The 23,003-nt window shown below is 34.3% G+C and overlaps 1 protein-coding gene across 1 annotated transcript in view; it reads left to right on the top strand.

The window, feature by feature from the left end:
- Positions 1-22,384, top strand: part of LOC108371334 (uncharacterized) — a 28,243-nt gene extending 5,859 nt beyond the window's left edge. The window contains exons 5-6 of the mRNA XM_017626883.1: positions 8,465-8,572; positions 22,122-22,384. Of these exons, the coding sequence (XP_017482372.1) occupies positions 8,465-8,572; positions 22,122-22,277 (264 nt within the window). The 3' untranslated portion in view covers positions 22,278-22,384. The remainder of the gene's footprint in view (positions 1-8,464; positions 8,573-22,121) is intronic.
- Positions 22,385-23,003: the final 619 nt, after the last annotated feature.

The following is a 23,003-nucleotide window of genomic DNA, read 5'->3' as shown; positions in this document are numbered from 1 at the left end:
CGAAATTGAGACAAGCTGACGTCTACATGAAATAGTTCGTTTTTTTTTTGTTATTCAAATCTCTTCTACTGTTCTACTTAGCTTTCGATTGCTCATACCAGCTTTTATCGCCTTCGAGTAGGTAAAATAATTGGAAATTCTGACTGGTCGCTACCTTCAAAAATTTAAATTTGAGTGGATGCAATCTATAAAGTTCAAATAAACAGGGCAATTCTAGTTAAGGTAGTTGCAAGTATTTTGTAAGACAATTGAAAGCGAGTAGGCAAGATAGTTTGCTTATTCTGGCATAAAAGTCATACAAAAGCTTTTTGTTAAGTTTCATGTCGAAAAGCTCTTTCGAATCCTCGGTCACCGGAATTTTTTCATTTTTATACATTTTTAACCGACTTAAGAACAAGTAATTTTTAAGCAAAAAAAAAAACAATCGATTTTAATTCTCATATACAAATTAAGGAGTACCGTTAATTTCTTTAACCTTAAGATGAAAAAAATTATCGAAATCGGTTAACGTTGTCCAAAGTTATGCGGTAACATACATAAAACAAAACAAAAAATAATAACCTTTCCTTTTTTGAAGTCGGTTAAAAATGAGGAGGTTATCAATTCGTCGAAATATTTTTTTTTTGTGTATGTTACCGCATAACTTTGGACCACGTGAACCGATTTCTACAATCCTTTTTTCAAAAGGAAAGGTAGTACCTCAGAAATGGTCCCATACTAATTTAGTTTAGATCCGATCTTTGGATCATGAAGAAACTAACGGTACTCTAAAAGTTTTACATGAGAAATGAAGTTGGTTTTGTTTTTTGCTTAAAATTTACTTGCTTTTTAGTTTTTGAATTTTTTTATTTTGAAAAGAAAAATATATATTTTTCAATTTAACTTAAGGTCTAGACACTTATTTTATGCATTTTTTCCTTTTTTAAAATTCATGATTTTTTTCGATTTTATTGTTGCAAAAATAAAAAGATTTCTTACTTAATTTAATTTTTATGTTATTTATTCATTTTTTCTTTTCTTTTATTTTATTAGCTTTTCGTTTTTTTGTTTTAAAAAGGGAAATATTGTTTTATTTCATTTAATTGTTATTTTATTTAATTTTTCTTTTATCTTAATTTTTTCTTTACTTTTTAATCAAATTTTAAGCTTTTAATTTTTGTTGTTTAAAAAGTAAAAATATCTATGCATATTTTTAATTTAATTTCATTAATTAAAATGTTACTGCTAAGAGACAAACAGAATAATGCTAAGACCTCCGTGTCAGGTAAGGTTAGCTTAGCGGGCTGCCTCCGTAGATGGAGGGCCACTTAGATTTGACTAAGCTGTTCATTGTGATGCCCTTAAGAGGGGAGTGGGAAAAAGATGTAGCGATGCCGGAAGGTGAATGGCAGGTTAGGGAAATAGGGGCGGAGAAGCTAAGGGAGAATGACGACACCTATGGCTTTTTGAAGGAGAAACGCTCCGTGCTCGCAACGAAGCTCTTCAATAGAACAAGTGCGATTTTAATTGAAAGAAAGCAGAAAGTAAAAAAATGCAAGAATGATGTAAGCTACAGTGTGGGGGTGTATCTTTAGTTCAAATAATCATTCCATATAACTGGTGATAAATCTGTAAATGAAATTGCCAAGGGAACTTAATGTACAGAAGAGAGTGTAAAAGGCATAGACGGCTCCTTTTTCTTGATTTCCGGCACTGGAACTCTCCATGCGGGTTTGGCCGAGTGCAACGAAGAAAGCCTGTTGCTTTTCTTCTCTGTAAACTGGAGCCAAATGAAAATACCAAGTAAAGCCAAGTCTTTCCACAATCTGATCTTGCCATTCGCGATCGGAGTCATATAGTTTCAGACCTGGATGATTTCTGTCCATTCGTACGGCATTCACCATCGCATCTTTCCCTCGAACACTCCATCGGAGGTTGTCACTGTTCATGCTTCTTCGCCATATAAGTACAAGCACTTGAGTGGTCCGTGCGTTGATTCCCACATATATATAAAGCGTCGCTGGATTTCGAGGCTGACAATTTTATCGGTGCTCTAATGTTGGTTGTCTACTCTGTATTGCGATTCTAAAATCAAATCATTCGGATTCGAATACTATATGTACATATGTATATGTATTTATATTAGTCCCTGTCGACGACGACCTCCTCATTTGACTCAAATTTCTGCTCCGCGAGTGACTTTTTCAAGTTTGGAAACAAAAAACGGGGCCAAATCTGGAGAAAACAGTAGATAGGGCAGCAGTCCGTAGCGTTCGACCAACATGGCGATGGCGTTGGCGGAGATGTGAGCCGGTGGATTGTCATGGTGTGCTCTTTGGCTTTGTTCGCCAAATGGGGCTGTTTTTCTGCAATTCAGCATCGAATTTCCCCAATAATTCATCGTAGTAGGGCCTTGTGACCGTTTCACCTTTCCCCAGGTAGTCAATGTTGATCACACACTGTGAATTCAAAAAAAAAAAAAAAACGGTTGCGATCACCTTTCCCGGCTGATAGGACAGTGTTCGCCTTCTACGGAGCACGTTCACCGGGTGAAGTCCACTGTTTCGATTGTACCGTGGTGTTTTGCGGTTAAAGAACATCAAACACTGCTTTGAAGTGGCCTCACGGTTGCGCTTGTTGTCCGGAGTGAGCAAACGCGGACAAATTTCATGCAGGATATGACCGACGTGGTCACTTGAGATGCCTATTGTCTCAGCTATCTAGCGCACCTTCTATCGGCGGTCTGCCAGTACGAGATCATCGATTTTTGTCACGTTTTGTTTTCCATATTATATATCCCTATATTATATATTCTATATTTTATATTTTATATTCTATATTCTATATTCTATATTCTATATTCTATATTCTATATTCTATATTCTATATTCTATATTCTATATTCTATATTCTATATTCTATTTCATATTTTATATTTTATGTTTTATATTCTATATTTATATATTATTATTATATTATATTCTTTATTCACTATTCTCTATTATATGTATATTTCATATTCCCTACTCTATATTTTATATTATTATTCTGTTTTCTATATTCTATTTTCTATTTCCACATATGCATACATTTTTAATAATTTAATCTTCCTTGAAGTTTCCCCATTTTGGCGAATGTAAACCATCCCTAAAACCATTTTTAATAATTGTTTTGCTTCGAGCAAGGGAAAATATTATTATTTTTATTACTTTTTCGACCAAAAAATAAATAACAGCCAATAGTTCCCCAAGTAATATATTTGTGTATAAGTCATTCCGTTCACAAATGTTGAAGACATGTCGTAGATCGTGGGGTCAAAACTTTTCAAATTAGTGAATTTATGAAGCGCGCAACTTTTGTTTGAAAGTTTTTAAGTGCCACAAAAGCGGGCACTTCACACATTCCAACGTACGAATGTATGTATGTGTGCATTTCAAACAAATGATTTAGCAAACATACAATCACACATATATAAGCATGCAGTAAGTCGAATGCGCGTATTATGGCCAGCAAGAAAATGTACCATACACTGACTATTTCTAATATTTCTAATAGTCTGTCAGATGCCAAAATGCCTTCTGCTGATGAGATTATTACAAGCCAGTTACTTGTACACCTTACGTAAGGAATTAAAATTTTTATTTTTTAAATGAAGCGAACTTCAATGAAAATAAATTCAAAGCGGATACATAACGGATAAATTTCAACGTTTACTGATGTTTTATTCCACGAAAAAAACCGAACAATTGGTTGTTCACTATTTATTCAAATCTCAGCAATTTACGGCAATCCAATTTTCCTGCAGGGCTCTTATGTAATACGTAGCTGAGTACGTACATATGTACAAATGTGTAAACACTGGTTAAATACGCGGAAAACGCTGCAGCAGGTACAACGCAGCTTTCGGGCGTTGCACTGCCGTGATTCGAGGAATATTTGCGATGTTTATTGTTCCCCTGCTTGGCTGTGCGGTATTGTGGGCGGGTCAAGTGGAAATTGAAAATACAATTCTAAGGGAAAACAACAGAAATGTTGGCAATTTTCTAACAACCGATCGCTTGCAGAGTAACAGTGATTGAAAAAATACGAGTGAAAGTTTTTTTGCCGCGCGAAAAAAATGAAAATCAAATACTGAGGTTTAGTAAACATACATATGCAGATGTGGATAGCCGTATGTATGCATATTAGGGTGCATCACTCTCCATGCAACAAAATTTTTTACAAAAAAATCCCCTCAGATTATAGAAAAGTTTAAGCTTAAAGGATCTGTATGAAAATGTTTAAACATTTTACTAAAAGTTGTCAAAGTAATAAAAGCTTTACAGCAAAATGCTAACAAACCTATTTTGCGGGGTCCGCCGTAGAACACACTTAGTCTTAAGTATTTTCGAATTTTTTTTTCGTAATTTTAAATTGCTTTTGTTTCGAAATTTTTTCTTTATTTTTTTTGTTCTAAAGTGCATTGGCTTCACGTACCTCGTTCTGGTAGCTACCCACCAGATCTCAGTTCCTACCACCCTAATGTCAGTAAATTAAAGCGCGCCAGTAGGACTATAAGAAAAAAATTATTGCTGAATAGGGTTGGGTGATTTTAAATTAGTCAAATCACAAATCCATAGATCAAATTTATTTTTGAGTTGAAAGTTGGTGCTTATCAAGCTGGTGAGTTTGGAAAATGAATACAAACTATATTATCTCACTAATTAATATTTCGGGATTTTGAGAACTACTGAGGGACATTCGGACCTGTTTCCGGATTTTCGAGATTACTTCGACCACCTTGAAATTTTGGAACTTCGAGATTTTTAGTATTGTCGGAACTATTTAAATTTGTTCGAGGCTAAATATATCAAAGAATATATTGATAAATATATAGATAACAATATCGATTAATATGTCGCCAACAATATCGATAAATACCTTTGTGGTCAGCTGATTAAGTCAAGTGACATTTGGACTAGTTTTAGTTATTTTTCTTTTCTTTATTCAATGCTTATATTTTTTTTTTATAAAAGTCTAGCACTTTACCCCACCAGCCACACATAAATCCACATTTAAACCTTCGTACAAAAATTATGAAAATTCAACGTCACTTGACTTAATCAGCTGACTACAAGTGTATATAGACAACAATATCGATTATTTTTATAGATACATATAACGATTGCAAAATCTATAAAGTTATCGATATCAAGTTTGACAAAAAAAAGTTGTTTTTCGAAATTGCCTTGTAAAAATACATAAGACTCAAGCGTGGGCCGAATACTTTTTCTGTTTGCTTGTAAGGAGGTATGGCGTACATTAGGCCAGGCAACAGGCGGAATTGCAGTATTCCGTTTTGCGTCTGGAAAATGGGAGTTAAATAAAAAGTTTTCGCAGCAAGTTTGGTTGAATTTTCGAATTTTGTAAATCATATTCAGCCTTATCATGAATTTAATTTTTTTCCGAACCGGTTCACTTTTCATTTTTCGTTTCCCTGTATTTACTATGGGCGCATGAAAGATTTTTGGGTGCATTTTTTTGGTGCGAAACTTAGGATAAGGCTTATTCCATATTTTTGAGGGTGTTTGTGAAATATTTTTTTCATACCTAGTTTCTTTTTCGTCTTTTTTTCTTGAAAATTACATGAAAAATATATCTAACTACGCATAGTTGTCGATTTATACTTTTACCAAAGCGAAAAAGTGTGTTTAAAAAAATATAAATTAAAAATATATTTCAAAACACAGATTTCTTTCAAAAACTACATTCATTACGTCAGTATGTACATAGGAACTTTTTAACGACTTTCGTGTTTGAAGTACGTATAGTGGAAAAAAGCGTTTCTCCCTGTTCTTCGCTATAGAATCCAAGATTGTCTGGGAATTGGTTAGGACGACCGATATCGAAGTAATTACTTCAATAAATGAAGTCCAGGCAGGATATTTTTTATTTCATTTAATTTTCAAGATCTTATCCAGTTTTTTATGAGTGCTTTTCTTTTGTTTTTCTTTTTGAAATAAAATTGTTTTTGATCAAATTTAATTTTTAAGTACTATTTCCCGTTTTTGATTATTATTTTTTCCTTTTTCTTATTTAATTTTCTTTTATTTATATATTTTTTTTTTGTTTTAAAGTGAGAAAAAAGAATTATATATACATATAAAAGAAACGCTATAACGCTAAGACCCCCACGTTAGCGGATATTTTCTCTTATCTTTGGGAAGCAGGCAGTTACTTCAACCTAACCTAAACTAATAACCTGTTTTATAAGGCCCAGCTTTATATACAAAGAGGCGGGGCCATATAATTCTATCTTTTGAAATCAAGCGTGGATTTACGACATTCCCATTGCCAGAATAAAGACTTGTAAATCTGAATAAGAAAAAAACAATATGATTTACTTCCTCTCGGGTAAAGGGTTTTGGCTTTCCTTTGAAATTGCAGCACTACTTACAAAAAATGTGGGTTATCCGCGGCTGTGGATAAATCATTATTCGATTTGAAGTAGGCAAAATAAGCACTTTTTATAAAAGTTGTTACAAGTTCTCGGAACTTTTCAACTGTGTGTTCATCGCATACATATATAACGAAATATCTTTGCCTCATTGAAATAACTCAATACCAAACAAATTGTTTTATATTGTTGATTTCTGTTATTAATGTTTTTCATACAATTAAAAATAAGTGTGTTGGAAAGTTTAAAAAAATTACCTACAAAAATATGTACATATGTAGGCAAGTATAAATATTTGGCCTCGCACCAAAGGGAAATTAATTGAAGAAAAGAGAAATAAATTTCACTTCAGGTGAAGCATTTTTCATACATACACACATACACGCATACATATGTATATCAAATGCAATAACTCATGAAAACTACGCCACAATTGCAATGTACACGTATTTGAATCGGCAAGCTTGGTTTGGCTTTGCGTGGTGGCTTGGCATTGGTGTTAATTGTTCGTTCCACACTTCATTTATAAATCTGCTTTGTTTTCTCGTGCCGCCAATTTATTCGCCACCTTAAAATTTTTTGCTTTACTCGCGCGTACACACCATTATACTCGTATAACCTATTTTACTGCTGAAACTTTTTGTTTAATTTCATTCATTTTGTTATTTTGATTTCATATGCTTATATACGTATTTATGTTTGCAAGGGCGTAGCCAGGTAGGATCATGGGTAAGCAGTTCCCCTTTCAAGATTATAAGATGAAGTCGAATAAAAAAATGTATAGTAAAAAAAAAACAAATTGTGTGCCTGTGAGAAGAGGCCTCCGTGGCATTCTATGCACGCAAAAAGATGCTTACCTTCTCTTTCTCACTGCATCATTAGGGAGATAGTCGCCGGTACTATTCCATAGGGGTTTGCTGGACAGCAATGGATAAGAAAATATTTCCTAGAAACAAGACAGACACTTAGCATTAAACCAATGGCAGCACTTTATTCCACGTTGTAGCACCTCTTGGCGGCGGACCTATCGGCCAACAATATAGCGTCCTAAACTGCCAACTGTTTGCCTGCAGGTCCTACGGTCACAATAGTATAGCGGCAAATTTACTCGGGACGGATTGACTATGTGATCCCGGATCTGCACTTTGGAACGAACTTCGAAGCAACTATAGCGGCCGAAGTTTGGCGTAAGGGCATGAAAGTTGCTGGCTCGGCCTCAATAAATCCTATAAGCTGACAAAATAATAACGAGGAGGGCGTAGCTACTGAACAGCAATATAGCAAACAGGCAGATGAATCTTTATACATATCTACAGTCAGGCTGCGATAAATTCGCTACTATCGCACAGCCTTCGACTAGAAGTGTGGCGAAGTCCAAAGAAGCTCTGGATTATCAATAATGAAGTACATCGGCATTGGGGTCCGGTGTTCTTTCCCTCAAGAGGGATAACGCTAGGCTACCGGTAGGTGTTTTAACGGAAAATTGCCTGCTTGCAAACTGGCTCTGACCCATGATAAGATATGTGTATAGAAGACCCGCTGAATTCGTATCTGAGGTCCGTTTGACTCGCATACCCTCAAAATTGCGAAAACCCGAAAAAAGCAAAATATCGCCATTTTTCGTGATTTACTCGAAATTTTGAGGGTATAAAACTTAAACGGACCGCAGATTCGGATTCAGCGGGTCGACTAACATGTCGGTAGGTGGTTCTGGTTAAATGCAGGCAAATTTTTTTTTTGTGCCGGTGTAATTTAAGAGCTTGCTGAAAATTCGAGGCGTACTCCAACTTAGTATAAAAATAGTTTAACAAAAAATGAAAAAAAAAATAATAATGTATTTGTTGAAATATTTACCTTTGCCCCACTACAGGCTACGCCCTTATATCAATGTACGTATTTTGTACACGCTACTGCTGCTTGCGCTTTTATTTTATTTTAATTTATTTGTTTCTGTTCTGTTCTGTTTTTTTTTTTGTTTGTTTTTTGTTTTGTGTGCTGCTTTGGCGAATTTTCTCCACTGTGCCGCACTCACTCGCACTACCACCGCAGGGTGTTGAATCGACTTTTTTCCCCAGTCGCATGAAAAAGTATCCGAGTGGTTTGTTAACTTCAATACCAGCGATGGATTTATCCGTTATACCCAACACAATACTGATGGTAATGTACACAGAAAAAAAAGAAGAAAACAAACACACACACACACACACACACTCACACATACAAAGAGTTCAAGTGATTGGCATGCAGTTATGTGCATGTTTATTGTGTAGATGTAGGTAGTTGTAGTTGTTGTTTGTTGTGGTAGTGTATTTTGCTGTTGCACGCTGCTGGTTGCGCATTGCATGCATCGTTTGGCAATTGCATTTATGCGGCGGCTTGCAGGTGCGCGCATAGCTGTGGGTCTATTTGGCCAATGTCGTCCATTAGCTGCCGCCAAAGTAACAATTCATTTTTTTTTGGTATTTTGAATTTTTTTTTTAAATGTATATTTTATGGTTGCTGAAATGCATTGTTAGTATTTACATATATTTTTTGTGTTGTTTTGCATGTCATCGGGGAATATTTCTGAGTGCAAAAATGCCGGCTTTGGAAGCCGTGTGCGACAATACCTGCGGTTTGTTATTTTCTGAATTAGTATTTTTTCGTCTATTTTTTTAATTTTTGATAAATATTTTACCATCGAAATTCAAAACAACTTCCTTTGCTACGCGTTTGCATATTGAGTGCAAATTTGAAATTGCAATACTTTTAAGCAAAATTTTGTACTCCCTTTTTTTGATCAATTTTTATGCATTACTCTAAAAATATATTTTTGTATACATAAATACATGTGCATTTATGTACGCATGTACATGCATATATATGTTACTTTTTTGCAATGCATTTGCATATATGTATGTATGTACTTTAATGTACCCACTGTACTTGCACATGGAGTTCAATAGATGCTTTGAAAAGCGTGCAACTTTCTTTTCGAGTGCCTATACAAAAATATTTACTGGTATGTACGTACATAAATATGTATGTATGTGTGTACATTAGAGCGGGTCGGAAAAAAGTTTACCGTATACCCCTGAGTCGAATTTATATTTGAAGTTTAATTTCGAAATTTTTACTCAGAGACATAACTGTTATAAGAGAAAAGAATAAAAATAAATTAATAATTATTATAGTAAGATAAAAAGTTTTCTAAACATCTATGTACATACAACTAATATTCGAAGACTTACATTGGGGGTATTCATATAACGCGATAAACTAATTTTATAATTTTTTACGTTTATCGGCAGTTTGTTATGATCTAACATCCCTCCTTTTAAACGTATTTTCATAATAGTTATCAGCGAGATACTTGTTTTAAGTCTTCAACGACTTTTGTTTTTACATTTACATTAGTGGTATTCTCGATCCGCTGTATACTGTCTAGAATGGTGCTTAAATAGCATGATTGGATAATTTGTTGTTGTTTCAACACAATGTAACGGATCAATAATATCCCTATTATAAAAGTCTTTTCATCATAGTTAAGAGTGAGAGACTTTATTATATCTTAAAGTACAGGAATATATATATGTAGTTCAGAAATTTCCGGTACTATTTCGGCACATTTTGGTACTTTTTAGGGACTCCTTCCGAATTAGTCCAGAACTACTCCCGAACTGCTTTCTAACGAGTCTCGAAATGAATCCGAAAAGTTCCCGAAATTGTTCCGAAATGATCCTGAACAAGTCCTGTGGCTCTACCGTATGATCGTCCGTCCGATTGTGTCTTATGTATCCGTAACAGAAGGCTCTGTAAAAAAATTTTATAATTTCTTCTTAACAAACTGCAAAAATTGACATGCCTACCCCTCACTGGATCTATAAGAACGTGCTCAGCTGCGGCTCCGGAGTCGCTTCTGGGATGGACTCCTCTCCATATTTTTATCCAGCAAACAGCAGCCACGAGATAGCTGAAACTTCGACTTTCTAACGACGGCTTGAAGGGCGCCTTTCTAGTTAGTTATATTTTCAGGTAGCCAAGCAGCCACTGTTCGGCTTTGGCTTGAAAAAAAAAATGGATTCATTTTAAATCTTCATTGGTCGAGCGGTCGAATAGTTTTTATAAGAGCTTCGCTAACCAAGGCCTTTTTAGGATTCATTAGGAAAGCCGGAGGTATCTGGGCCACACTGGGTTAGGGACTCTCTCTTGAAGAGATACAAAAGATTTTTCATCTTTCGATATTTTTTTGTTTGGCTTTAAGGTAGTACAGTCTAGTATATATTTGTTTGTACATACAAACACACACGCCATACTCGACTTCTTTTGCAACAAAGCGTTTTTTAGAGTGCACTTGAGAAAGCGTTTCGCGTTGGTGCGTTGTCTTCTTGAGCACACTTGACTTCGTTTTTATGAAAGCGTCAAGTTTTTTTCTTCTTTAAAAAGCAACTTTGCTATTTCGTGCGTGTTTGGAGGTGCAAAAACCAGATTGTGTTTGGTGCGAAATTTTCATTTGAAGTATTTTATAACAAAGGGCTCTATGTGATATGCCATATTTGGGGTTCCTGTAGTGTTAATTTATTTCAGCTTACGCTATAAGAATAAATTGAATTTTATCAATCCCTAACCATGCTGATTTTAAGCGGAGATTTCGCAAATGTCTAATAAAAAAAATTATCACACAATTATTTTATAGCTGTTAAGTATCAATTAAACATTACTAGAAGTCTGAATAAATTTTAAATTAAATTTTCGGGGGGCGGAATGATGCCATCCCTTGTTAAAAGACTTAGAGCCGTACAGTAAAACTACCTCAAGTGGTTTTTTATGGCTATATTAAGTTTGCAATTCATATCGGAACGAAATATGTAGTTTGGGTGCATATAGTAAAATTTCACAAGGAATAATTTTGCAGACAATTTTTACCCATTAGCTTTCTCACGAAAGGGTCGGTTTGACCACATTTTTCGGTAAGTCTATTTAAAATGGCATTTGGGTGGTCGTTGGAGGGTTAAAATACTCTAGAAAACCATTTGCCGGATTAGCATTTTTGATAAAGAAACATCGCAATGGTTAGATGAATGGCATATGAAAGGGGCATATTTGTTTTTTTTTTCTGTGGAATTTTGCGTCCTTTGTATAAAGATTTCTTCTGAGAATAACTCTAGTGAAATTTTCCGGCGGATAATTTTCTAGAAGACAACATCAAGGCGCACGGCAAAAAATCGGGGGAGAAGCTCGTGCAAATGGCAACATATTGTGAGAGCGCCTATCTTCTTATTATTATTTAATTTTTATCTTATTATTACCTATTTTTTACTTATTCTAAAAACTTTCAGAAAAAAATTGCAAATATGACCACGAAATATTTTTGACCTGAGAAGGAAAAAAGATTTGGAAGTTTTACTCTAAAGTCACGGTTTTCGACCTGAGTTGGAGTTACAATCTTGAGATTAGCTTAGTATCCAGCTCTCATGAAAAGTAAAGTCGAAAAGTAAGAGCGCATCAGCAGAGCAACGGGGCAATTCTGGATAACATGGTATCTAAAAGGTTTTGCGTAAGGAAAATGAAGGACAGATGGGCTGGAAAGATAGTACAAAAGGCTTTTCTTATTCTTGTATAAAAGTCTAAAAGCTCTCTCATTCACCACTCGTGGTGAAAAACTATTTTGAGAGAAATTACTTGCATATCATTTATGTAGCTCGCGTCGCTCCGACAGTCGCAATGCCCAAGTGAGCAGAGCACTGGTGTGCAATTCGAGTGATCTGAGTTCGAGTCCTCTTTTTCTTTTTTTAATTTTAATGTTTTCAACCGAAAAATTTACAAGTTTTAGTTTTGCTTAATTTTTAGAAACTTATTTTATGTATTTGTTTTCTTTTTTAACTTAATTTTACCTTTTTTTAATTTAATTTTGTATTAATTTTTAGATGCTATTCTTTTAAAAAGGATATAGTTTTTCTATTTCATTTAATTTTTAGGAATTTGATTTTTTTTCTTTTTGAAATTAAAATTCTTTTTTTTTTAGTTTTTTTTCTTACTTTTTTGATTTTATTGCCTAAGGGCCGTTTTCTTATGCAACCTTTAACTTTGAAGCTCACTTTATATTTAAAGGTTACATTGGTTTACAACCAAGAACATACATACGTCAAAAACCGATAATAGAAATGCTTTACTTCAGACATAGATATGTATACATTTAAAGCTACCTTTGAATATAAAGTGAGCCTTATATTAAATGTTTCTTGAAAAAATTGCCCTAATAAAGATAAATATTTTTTAGTTTCATACAATTTTTAGCAACATATTTTATTTATTTATTTTCATTTTTTACTTCTACTTGATTTCCTTCTATTCACTTTATTTTCTTTTAATTTTTAGACTTTATTGTTTTAAAAAGAAAAAATAAAAATTTTATTTCATTTACTTTTTAGGACATTTTTTTTGTCTCATTTAAATAAAATTTTCTATTTTTAGATTTTGTTTTAAATAAAATTTCTTTATATTCTATTTAATTTGTTATTACAATTTCCTTCTTTTTGATTTCTTTTTTTCTTTTCCTAATTTAATTTTTAGATTTCATTGTTATAAAAAGAAAAAAAATATATATATGCTCAGTTTCATTTAATTTTTAAAAATATTTTTATTTATTCTTACTCTATTTTCATTTAAATTTTCAATTGCATTTTCTTTTGATTTTTAATACTTATTATTAATTTTTTTTAATATAATATGATTTTTAAAAAATTTATTGCTACATGGCGAACAGCTGCACGCTAAAAGTGCGTTCACACATAAAACGAAGCCGAGCCCAGCGGAGCCGTGCCGAGCTTATTGAAGTTTTCAAACTGCTGTAGGTATATGAAAGTGTTCATACAGCAAGCGTTTTGAAGTTGAAAGTAAAGCAGTTTTGATTTTAAATTTTCTATTAAAGTTTTCAGATTCATGACGGTGTTGCAAATAAGATATTAGTATTTTCAAACAAAAACTAATTTTTCAACTAATTTTTTGAACAAAATTGAGCAAATATTTTGGCGTCTTTTAATTGACGGTAAGTGTTGTGGTCTCTTTGCAGCCGAGTTCATGAGAAAAGCTTTGCTCCTCTTCGTTCAGTGTGAACACCCGGAGCTTCGCTTCGCTCCACCTTTCTTCGCTCGGCAGTGCTCGGCTTTCTGCGTGAACGCACGCTAAGGCCTCCTCGTTAGCACATTTTTCCAATAGTATTTCGAAATACGGTAAATAGCTTTCAAGACAGTTGCCAGAATTGACAATTGTCTAACGAAATACTTTTGTCTTAACAAAGATTGTGGTGAGTTGAAGGACAGTTGCCAGAATTGCCCTGCAAGTCTTCATCGCCCCTGTTATGCCAATGCAAATAATTCGGTGCAAATTTCTAAAATTTGTTCTTATATTTCTTGTCCTTTAAAGCTCAGTTAGTCTAAACTTAAATTAATTTAACTTACCATAAAAAATCATCAATGATTACTCAACACGTCAACTTAAGCCAAGAGCGGAAATATTTTGTTTTCGCATTTCCTATTTCAACTGTTTAACAGTTCGCCGACTAAAACGCCACATCAAGAAAATGCATGCAAACAAAATTGTTTGCGTTCATTTATTTTAAAGTAATACAAAAACAAGAGTCTGGCAAGCCTGATTCTCTCGCCGCTCTCAATTTCCGTAGGGCCGTAATTTAAGAATCTAAAATCTACAGGTTCTTAAGTTGCTTACGGTAAGTTAAGTTCTAACTAACCGTCAACACAGTTTCTCATATAACAGGTTGGCCAAAATATTGAAGTTACTGAAATTAAGTCTAGACTAATTGAGCTTTTAGAAAGCTTCACATTTAGTATGGGGGCAAAGTCTAGCAATGATGTACGCTTTTGATGCAATCAAATTGCTTAATTTCTGACTTTAATTGCTATTTAATATTGCTATTGAAGCCAACTTTTCATTTGTAGGTTATCTGAGTGCTTTTACATGTCATGTGTCATTAGGGTGGTCTTTAAAAATATCAACACCGTTTATTTTGTTTTACGTACAGAATATACAAGACATCCACGAAAGTTTCAAAATTGTAAACAAATTTTTAGGGGTCGATTTTTTTTTATCGACCCCCTTTCACGGTGATCACTGATCATCTCAATATATTGAAGTTCATATTAACTCGATTAAATGCTTTGTTTCTTGAAATTCACTTCTAAATTTTGTATGGGTCCGCAACCCTATATTTTCTTATACGCGTAAATATAAAGACACACGAAAATAAGTAACAAAAAATTTTGAAAAAAACTTTACGTATTCGCTAAAATTCGCAGCGTATTGGAGCTTATTCATATATGTAAAGTAAAGAACTCGATTTAAAATTTTTGTAGTTGACTTATAAATTTTGTATAAGGCACCCCTTTAATTTCCTTTAAGTATAAAACTAAGACATTCACAAAATTTAAAAAATAAAACAAATTTTATTTAAAAAATTAAAATTTTTTGAAAATCGCCAAAATTAAAAAAAAAAAAAAATTTGCTTTGATCAGCCACAATTCAGCGCATTGAAACTTATTCATATAAGTTCCCACGATTTAAAAAACTATAAAAATTCGAAACAAAAATTTTAATTTAAACTACGGTTTGAAACTTTTTTTGATCGCAAAAATTCGAAAAAAAATTTTACTTTGCCCAGCTATAATGCAGGGCATTGAAACTTATTCATATAAGTTTATTAACTCGTTTTTAAAAAAATTATATAACTGAGCGTATTGAAACTTGCTCATATAGTTTCATAAACTCAATTTTTTTTTTTTAATATTTTAATTTTTCCAACACCACGCAACCCCCTAAAAATGTACTTAAAGTTTTGAAATTTTAGTGAATGCATTGTTTTTTTACGCAGAACAAAAAAGTGTGCCCCTTGATGTTGTGATATTTTGAAGAACCATCCGAATGTACAGACTACATACATACCTACTAGACTCCTGCGCAATTCCATTTAAACGGCCCAACAAGACATCCGATCGCCGCGCAAATACTTTCCATCCCCTACTTTCATCGTTCGGGTCAATTGTGAGTAAGCATAAACCAGTTTCAGCAAGCGTACGTAAATTACCGATCAATAGCAACACGCGTAGAGTATTTACTTTGCCTTCCGCAAATACTGCGAGTAAAAGGTATTTGACAGTAGAGTACTCTACTGGTAGTACTTGAGTATTTTCGAAGAAAACATACATTTGTGGCAAGAATGATAGAAGAATTTTCTGGATCGCGCATTTGTGGTATCTGAAAAAAACTAAGGACAGGAATGTAGTGGAGCGATGAAGAGAGCGACGAGCAAAACGTACTTTCAACTAAAATGCTGATATATGTACATACCTAAGTACATATGTATGTATGTGCATAGATACGTATGTGCATAGATACGTATGTGCATAGATATGTATGTGCATAGATACGTATGTGCATAGATACGTATGTGCATAGATACGTATGTGCATAGATACCCTGCAAAAAATTGTGCGACTAATCTCTAAAGAGAGTATTCCGGGATTACTCTCAATCGGGTACAATTGGGTATTAATTAGTCCCAACTAGTCTCATTCGGGTACTAATGGAGGTTAATTAGTCTCGACTCATCCCTTATGGGTATAATTGGAGATCAATTAGTCCCCGACTCATCTCTAACGGGTACTATTAACGATTTAATTATATGTACGCACTGAGTAAATGAAATTTCATGTGCGGCGTTGGCACACAGAGAGAGTATTCGCCTAACAAAACTGAGCACCCCGGTTCGAATCTCAGCTGGCGCAAATTTTTATTTTTATTTTTTAAAAGTGAATAGTCGCTTTTTATACCCGTTCGGGTATAAAGGTGAACAATTAGTCTCTTCATAGGACATGCTCGAACAAAAGCGAACAGTTCATTCCATATAAAGAGATCAAATGTGGTATTAGTCGCATGTTCCTTTGCGATTGCTCCCGGAGTCATCCCGGATTAGTCGCATTTTTTGCAGGGTACGTATGTTCTGTCGCTTCACTGCAGCAAAACCAAGTTGTGAGGAAAACCCTGACGATATGCGTAGAATTGAAACCATGGGTTCATATTAAATATATTTATGTATGCATGGACATATGTACATATGTTAAAATGTAGTTTCGATTTAAAAAAAATCGGATGAAGTTTTTCTTTCGCCATTCATACACCTCTAATTTCAGTATTTATTAAAAAACTCAATGAAATTCAAAAACTCTATCTTGCATTTGGGTTTACTCAATACCAATTTGAGCTGTCGCAGTGTTATCAAAAAAAAAAAAGTTATCAATAGGTAGGTTCAGAAGGCGCAGCAGTTGAGCGCAACCGTTGCTAAACAAAAATCAGTGATCGTTATGCGTCTTTTGAACGACTTCATACATTAGCTGTCAAATTCAACTCTCAAAGGTACACACCAACATGTTGTCTCAAATGATCAGAAAAATATTACGATCATCTAACACGCAACTATTCAGTTGATCAGAAGTACGCAACAACGCGTTCAGAAGGTGCAATCGCACCAGTTACTGAGCTGTTTCGCCTTCTGAACGTGCCAAATGAAAATTCGTTTCTCTTGAAATCAAGTTATATGGCTGCGTATGTATGTACATATGTATGTACATATTCCGAAATTTTTTTTATTTGTAAAGGCTCTCAAGAAAAACTAAAAATTCATATAGAATTACGCACAATAAATGGAAAATAAATTTTCTTCTATAAAAAATTTCTTAAATCAGTATGCAGCTCTTAAGAAAAAAATGCTCGTACATCTCGTCGCTACCATGTCCAACTATCGAATGTGAAAATCGGCACTTTTCAAAATTTTGATTTGCTACTAATAATTTTATTTCGTATAGCAGCATTGCTTAAGTTATTGTTTTTGACAACTTATTTGTTGGTTAATGACTGCAAATAGTTTTATAGAAAATTAGAGACGAGAAATAATACTTTCATAAAAATTTAAGTACACACATAGATTTAAAAAGCTGCTTGAATACAAAAGTTTTATGTAAATGTCACATTAAACAACTGTCTAAATCTACGTTATTTTTTATAAATAAGGCCGTAAACATTTCCTTACATCGTCGATTTCCATATTCTATTTTTACTCTTTCAATTTCACTGACCAGCGCTGCAAACGATATCAACTAGTAGGCTAACAACCAGAATTGAAATTTAATACGCAAGTACTTACCGTACTACAAGTATACAGAGAGTAGATTTGCTACTCCCTTTTGGCAGCAGCAAATATCTCTCGTACGCGATGAGGGAAAGTAGAGTACGTACTTTGGTGGAGTAATAGCAAGTACGTCAATTATTTACTCTCTCAACGCCAAGTAGTGTATGTATGCGGAAAAAAAGTAACAATGTGTTGGGAGTAGAGTACAATGCAAGGAGTACTTATTGAATGAAATGCGGCAAATACAATTGCGCTGGACTCTAATACCTACATATACATAACTGCCTTATTGTGCTGTATATCAAATGCAATTACTTTTCCTTCCTTCTACAGCATAGATATCCTTCAATATCAGAAATGCAACCAATCAAGCGAATGAATGAGATTTCCATTTCGCCAACCAAACACTTTTACTACACACTTTACTTACACATGCACACATACATAAATACATACAGATATACCAACATTGAATATAGGCACTTCCGCCACTGCGGTATGCTATGGCGTTGCACTTTGCCTGTGCCATATTTTATAAGTTGCATATAAGCTTGAGGATGGGTATGTATTTTGTATTCACTTGTGGATATGACAGTACCTACTCAAAAATATGTATATGCATATGCATATGAATGATGTGTATGTGTAGGTGTCTGTTTATTTCGATTTGCATCAGCGCTTGATATTTTCCACTTTGTATGCAATCATACATTAATGCAGCTGCTCAATTGCGCATATTGCAGTTTGACTATGCCACTACTGCTGAGCAAAGAAATTACACACGCATGAATATATGTATGTATATTTATGCCTATATGAGCATAGGTAAATGCATATGCACTCATGCCTGCACTCAAATATACTTCAAAACTCATACGCATTGGTGTATGACTATGAATTTTATTTTACACACATATGCAAATAGTATTTATATGAATTTCGATATTATTTGTTTCTACGCAATTTATTTGGAGTTGAACAAATATGCAACCTCAATGTGATTTATGGACGAATTTTTGTACCCAGTTGAAAATTGTTCACCAAGAACAATGGGAACTCACTTTGGTAGCACATTTTTAACAACACCCAATACTTAATCGATAAAACTCTTCGAGCTGATTATATAATTATGAATTCTGCTAATCTCAATGCCCTAGAGCTCCTCGAGGCTATTACGGGTTTGCGAGTCAAAGTATTTCAATCTTAGCCTCGCGATAGCTGGACACTTAAAAAGCTAGTGTTCAGGTGAGTCCATCTCGTCATCTTCCGGGTCTTGCTGAATTGATACCGATTGGACAGCACACCCAGCCGCTCCTTATCCAGCAATAACATTAAAAGAGTACCCTAGAAACTGCCACAAAGTTCTCCGCAATGTCACTGTGACTCGGAACCCATATAAACCTAATACAGGTCTATTCCGACGCAACTGAAAGAGAGGACAGACATTCTTTAACTAAATTAGAGCGCGCCTCCAATAAACTTAAGGCCCTAATAGCTGCTTGCCTATCAGTATAAACACCCACCTCCCTAAAAAGTCATCACACTCCTAAGCAGTGAATATACTGCCCCCTTAATGGCATCAACTTCTGCCTGAAATACAATCCCTTAGTCCTGAATCCTGAACTTAGTACTGATGGAAAACTCTCGGCAGAAGACCCCTTCGCCAAACCTGCCGTCATGTTTCGATTAATCCGTGATGAACTACACTGCTCCCTCTCTCCTGAAATTATGCCCAGCCCAATCCGGCCTGGAGATTTGGCATAGAAGGAGCTTCTAGCAGTCATTTCGGTGGTGTAGTAATCAGAGCGATCAGGGCTGAAAGCGAAGACCCAGAACTCCAGAGTTTTCCGTCTTTAAGCCGGTCAACCAATTGGCTTACCTGAGTCTAATAGCGGTTCGCTTTGCAGTAATTCACAGCATTACGTTAAGTGACAAAATTGGGGTGGTCCATAGTGCCGCACTAATACCAATTAAAGCAGACCGGCGTAGGCGCACGAATTCTTAGCTAGTGCAGCCTTCTGAAGTGAGTTCCATAAAACAAAATGGGGTTGACTATGGTTTCGTAAAGCCCCACCTCCGTTTAATAGCTCACCTACAACAGCATAAGGCCACTGATGCCTTCCTTGCTTTTCCTCGATGTTCGGCCTCCATTACAGTTTCCTGTCGAAGATCAAGCCTAAGTACTTGACCTTGTCAGATATCTCTAAGTGGGAAGACTAGTGCAGGGATTTTATACTTTCTATTCAAAATTTTAACTTTTTCGAGAAAATATATTAATGCCTCTTTGGAAACATCAGTGATCGGTAATGAATGACTTCTATGCTTTTTAGGCGACTTTCATAACCTCTGGTGTTGTTTTCGTACTGGGCTGCTTTGTACGTATGTGCTGGTATGAGTAATTTAAAAGTGGTGACTGATCATACAGAAAACGTTCCGCCACAACAGTTAGTTATTAAAGCTGTTGAAGCACTAAAATGAGTACAAGTGTATTGGTATTGGGGATTTGTAACTATGTACATAAATGTAGTACGGCTTTACAATGCTCAGGCATACACACGGGCAAATGCACGTATACCTAATTAAAAGATTAAGAATTTCGGGATATTCGGGTCTAGGGACTTCTTCTGGATTTGCGGAACTATTTCGGGATTTTCAAGATTTTCGGGTTTCTCGGTCTTCTTTATTATTTTCAAGACTAATTCGGGATTCTCGGGACAATCGCGGGAGTTTCGAGATTCGTAAAAATAAAGTCCCTTACTACTGTTAGGTGGCTCAAAGCCCTAATCCTTATCTAATGCAATTGTTATACTAAAATTGAATGGGCTATAAAAATGCATACTTAGATTTTTTATTTTTTTATTGAATTTTCCTGAGTTTTCCACAAAGTTTAGAGATTTTATTTTTCATTCCTTTTTTTTGGAGTAGTATGAACTATATCTTTATAAAAAATTATCGAGATTCTCGAAACCATTTGTGATGTCGACGCCTCTTCGGGAATGGCGGGACTATATCAGGAATTTCGTAGTTTTGGGGTTCTCAAGAATATTTCGAGATTTTCGAAACTATATCGATACTTTCAGAGTTACCTCGGGATATTCGGGTCTTTGGGGCTTATTCTTTATTTTCGGGACTATTTCAGGATTTTTAAGGTCTTCGGCATCCTCAGGTCTAGTTAGGGATTTTCAAGACTATTTCGGAATTATCGGGTTTCTCGATACTATTTTAAGATTTTCCAGACTATATAGGGCTTTCAGAACTATCTCAGGATTGTAGGCGCTATTTCGCAATCGTCGAGACTACTTCACTATTTTCAGGACTATTTCGGGTTTTGGGAATAGTTATCGATTTCCGAGACTGTTTCGGGTTATTCGAGGCTATTTCGGTATTTTCAGAAATAAAATCGATTTGTGATTTGCTTCGCTGAGCGCAGATTAGGTGAGGTGGATTGAGTTGAGTTGAGGTGAATTAAGGTGAGGCTAGTTGAGCCTCATGAGGCAAGTAGAAGGTAAGGTGTTAAGCTCTTCAACAGCAACCGAATACAAAGCGTTCACTTGGTGGTTCTTAACATAACTGAAACTAGATTTTCTTAGTCATAATACTTGTAGCTCGCTAATTGAGTACATTGTAAATATTTGCAAACATTTTTTTAATTTGTGAATAAAAACTGCCATATTTGGAAATATGTTTGCATGAACTCGTTATTTATTAATTTGAACCTATTCGTGATACTAAATAAAACAGAGTAATTAAAAAATTCTTAGAATATAAGGCACATAACAATGAATTTAAACAAATCTATGTACATTAGGTTGGATTATCAAAAAAAATTGCGGCTTTTTTTACCGGAATTATAAAATGTATTATATTTTAAGACTTCCGTCAAAATATTTCGCAAAAATATTAAGATTTTGATACCGCTAATAAAAATTTGTAACATTTTTATGCAGACTTTTTAAGCTTAAACTCTAATATCATCTAAGGTTATTTTGTAGAAAAAGTATTTTCAAAAACTAATTTCATTTATGAAAAACACGAATTTTGGATGTACTTTCAAATAGTTCCAGCTAACTAAATTCCTTATATTTTTTCGAAATATTTTGTCGAAAGTCTTAAATATAACACATTTTATATTTCCGATGGATAAACGGAACCGTTTTTTTTTTTGTTCGGAGGCAGATACACCCTAATGTGCGCAAATGCATATTTGTATGTATAATCTGTTATGAACAAGATATAATTAAAATTAACATTGATTGTGTGCCATGCCAACTGCTTGACCGGAATGTGGACTTTTTATTCCGCCCTCTGTACATAAATATATATACTACGTACATATGTAGATAGTACTTTAAATTCGTATTCCCTTTTTCAAGTTCCCCCCTGTAATATGTTGCATTTATATTTACAGACACATTGTTTGTAACATTTGTACAATTTCAAGTGCATGTGCATTATTGAATACAACAAAAAGCTTAACGCCTATCAATAACTCAAAATGTATTTCTCTTTCCTCTCGCTTTCACTTAGGATCAAGATACTACCAAAGTGATACCCGAAGAAACCGATCTGAGTAATTCAAAGATCACTGTCTCCAGTCAAGACGAAGTTAAACAACAACACCACGCTAATGGCAAGCGATCGAGTATATCAGAGGATCGTATGGATAAGGATGATGCTACATGATTTGCAGTTAAAAAGCATTGAATGCCACATACATATGTACATACATAGTTAAATTTATATACATACATATATGTGTATGTATGTATATGTGTATGAAAAGAGTGATATTAAATAAAGGCAAAAAAAAAATTTCAACAAATAAGTTCCATATCCGTTTTTGTGTTTACATGGCTGAGAAAAATTACATACAAACATACATTTATTCGGGTAAAACAGCAAAGTATTTCTATTTAATTATAAATAATATTTGTTAGCTGTAATGTTGATTATTTTAGCAAAGTTGAATTGTTTTGTTTGATTTATCGTTTGTTAGTTTAAGCAACGAGAATCGCTAGTAATTACTTTTATTTGATAGAACTTATTATAATTTTACCAATGCACATAATTCTATTTCCATATATATTTTTTGTTATTATCTGTATTGTATGTGTATATGTATTATTTGCTATTTTCCAAACCACTTCGTCGAGTCAACGTCAAACTATTCCTCAAATATAAATATAGTAGATATGTGTATTAAAAATGTCTTTACTGTTCATCCAATTGGTTTTGTTTCATTTTGTTTTTTTGGCGAACTTATGCGAGAAATGCAGGTTGGTTATTGTTTAGATCTTTTTAGATACATGTATATGTACATATAGAGTAATCGCATTAAGACATTTCAGAAATTCCTGGTAGCCGAACTCAACCCATTTATGTAATATACCAGGGCTGGACAAGTTGGAG

This window comes from Rhagoletis zephyria, unplaced genomic scaffold, assembly GCF_001687245.7.
Source record: "Rhagoletis zephyria isolate East Lansing unplaced genomic scaffold, Rhagoletis_zephyria_1.1 Rzeph_scaffold_04894, whole genome shotgun sequence".
NCBI lineage: Eukaryota > Metazoa > Arthropoda > Insecta > Diptera > Tephritidae > Rhagoletis > Rhagoletis zephyria.
This window is presented reverse-complemented; position numbering and strand designations above follow the sequence as displayed.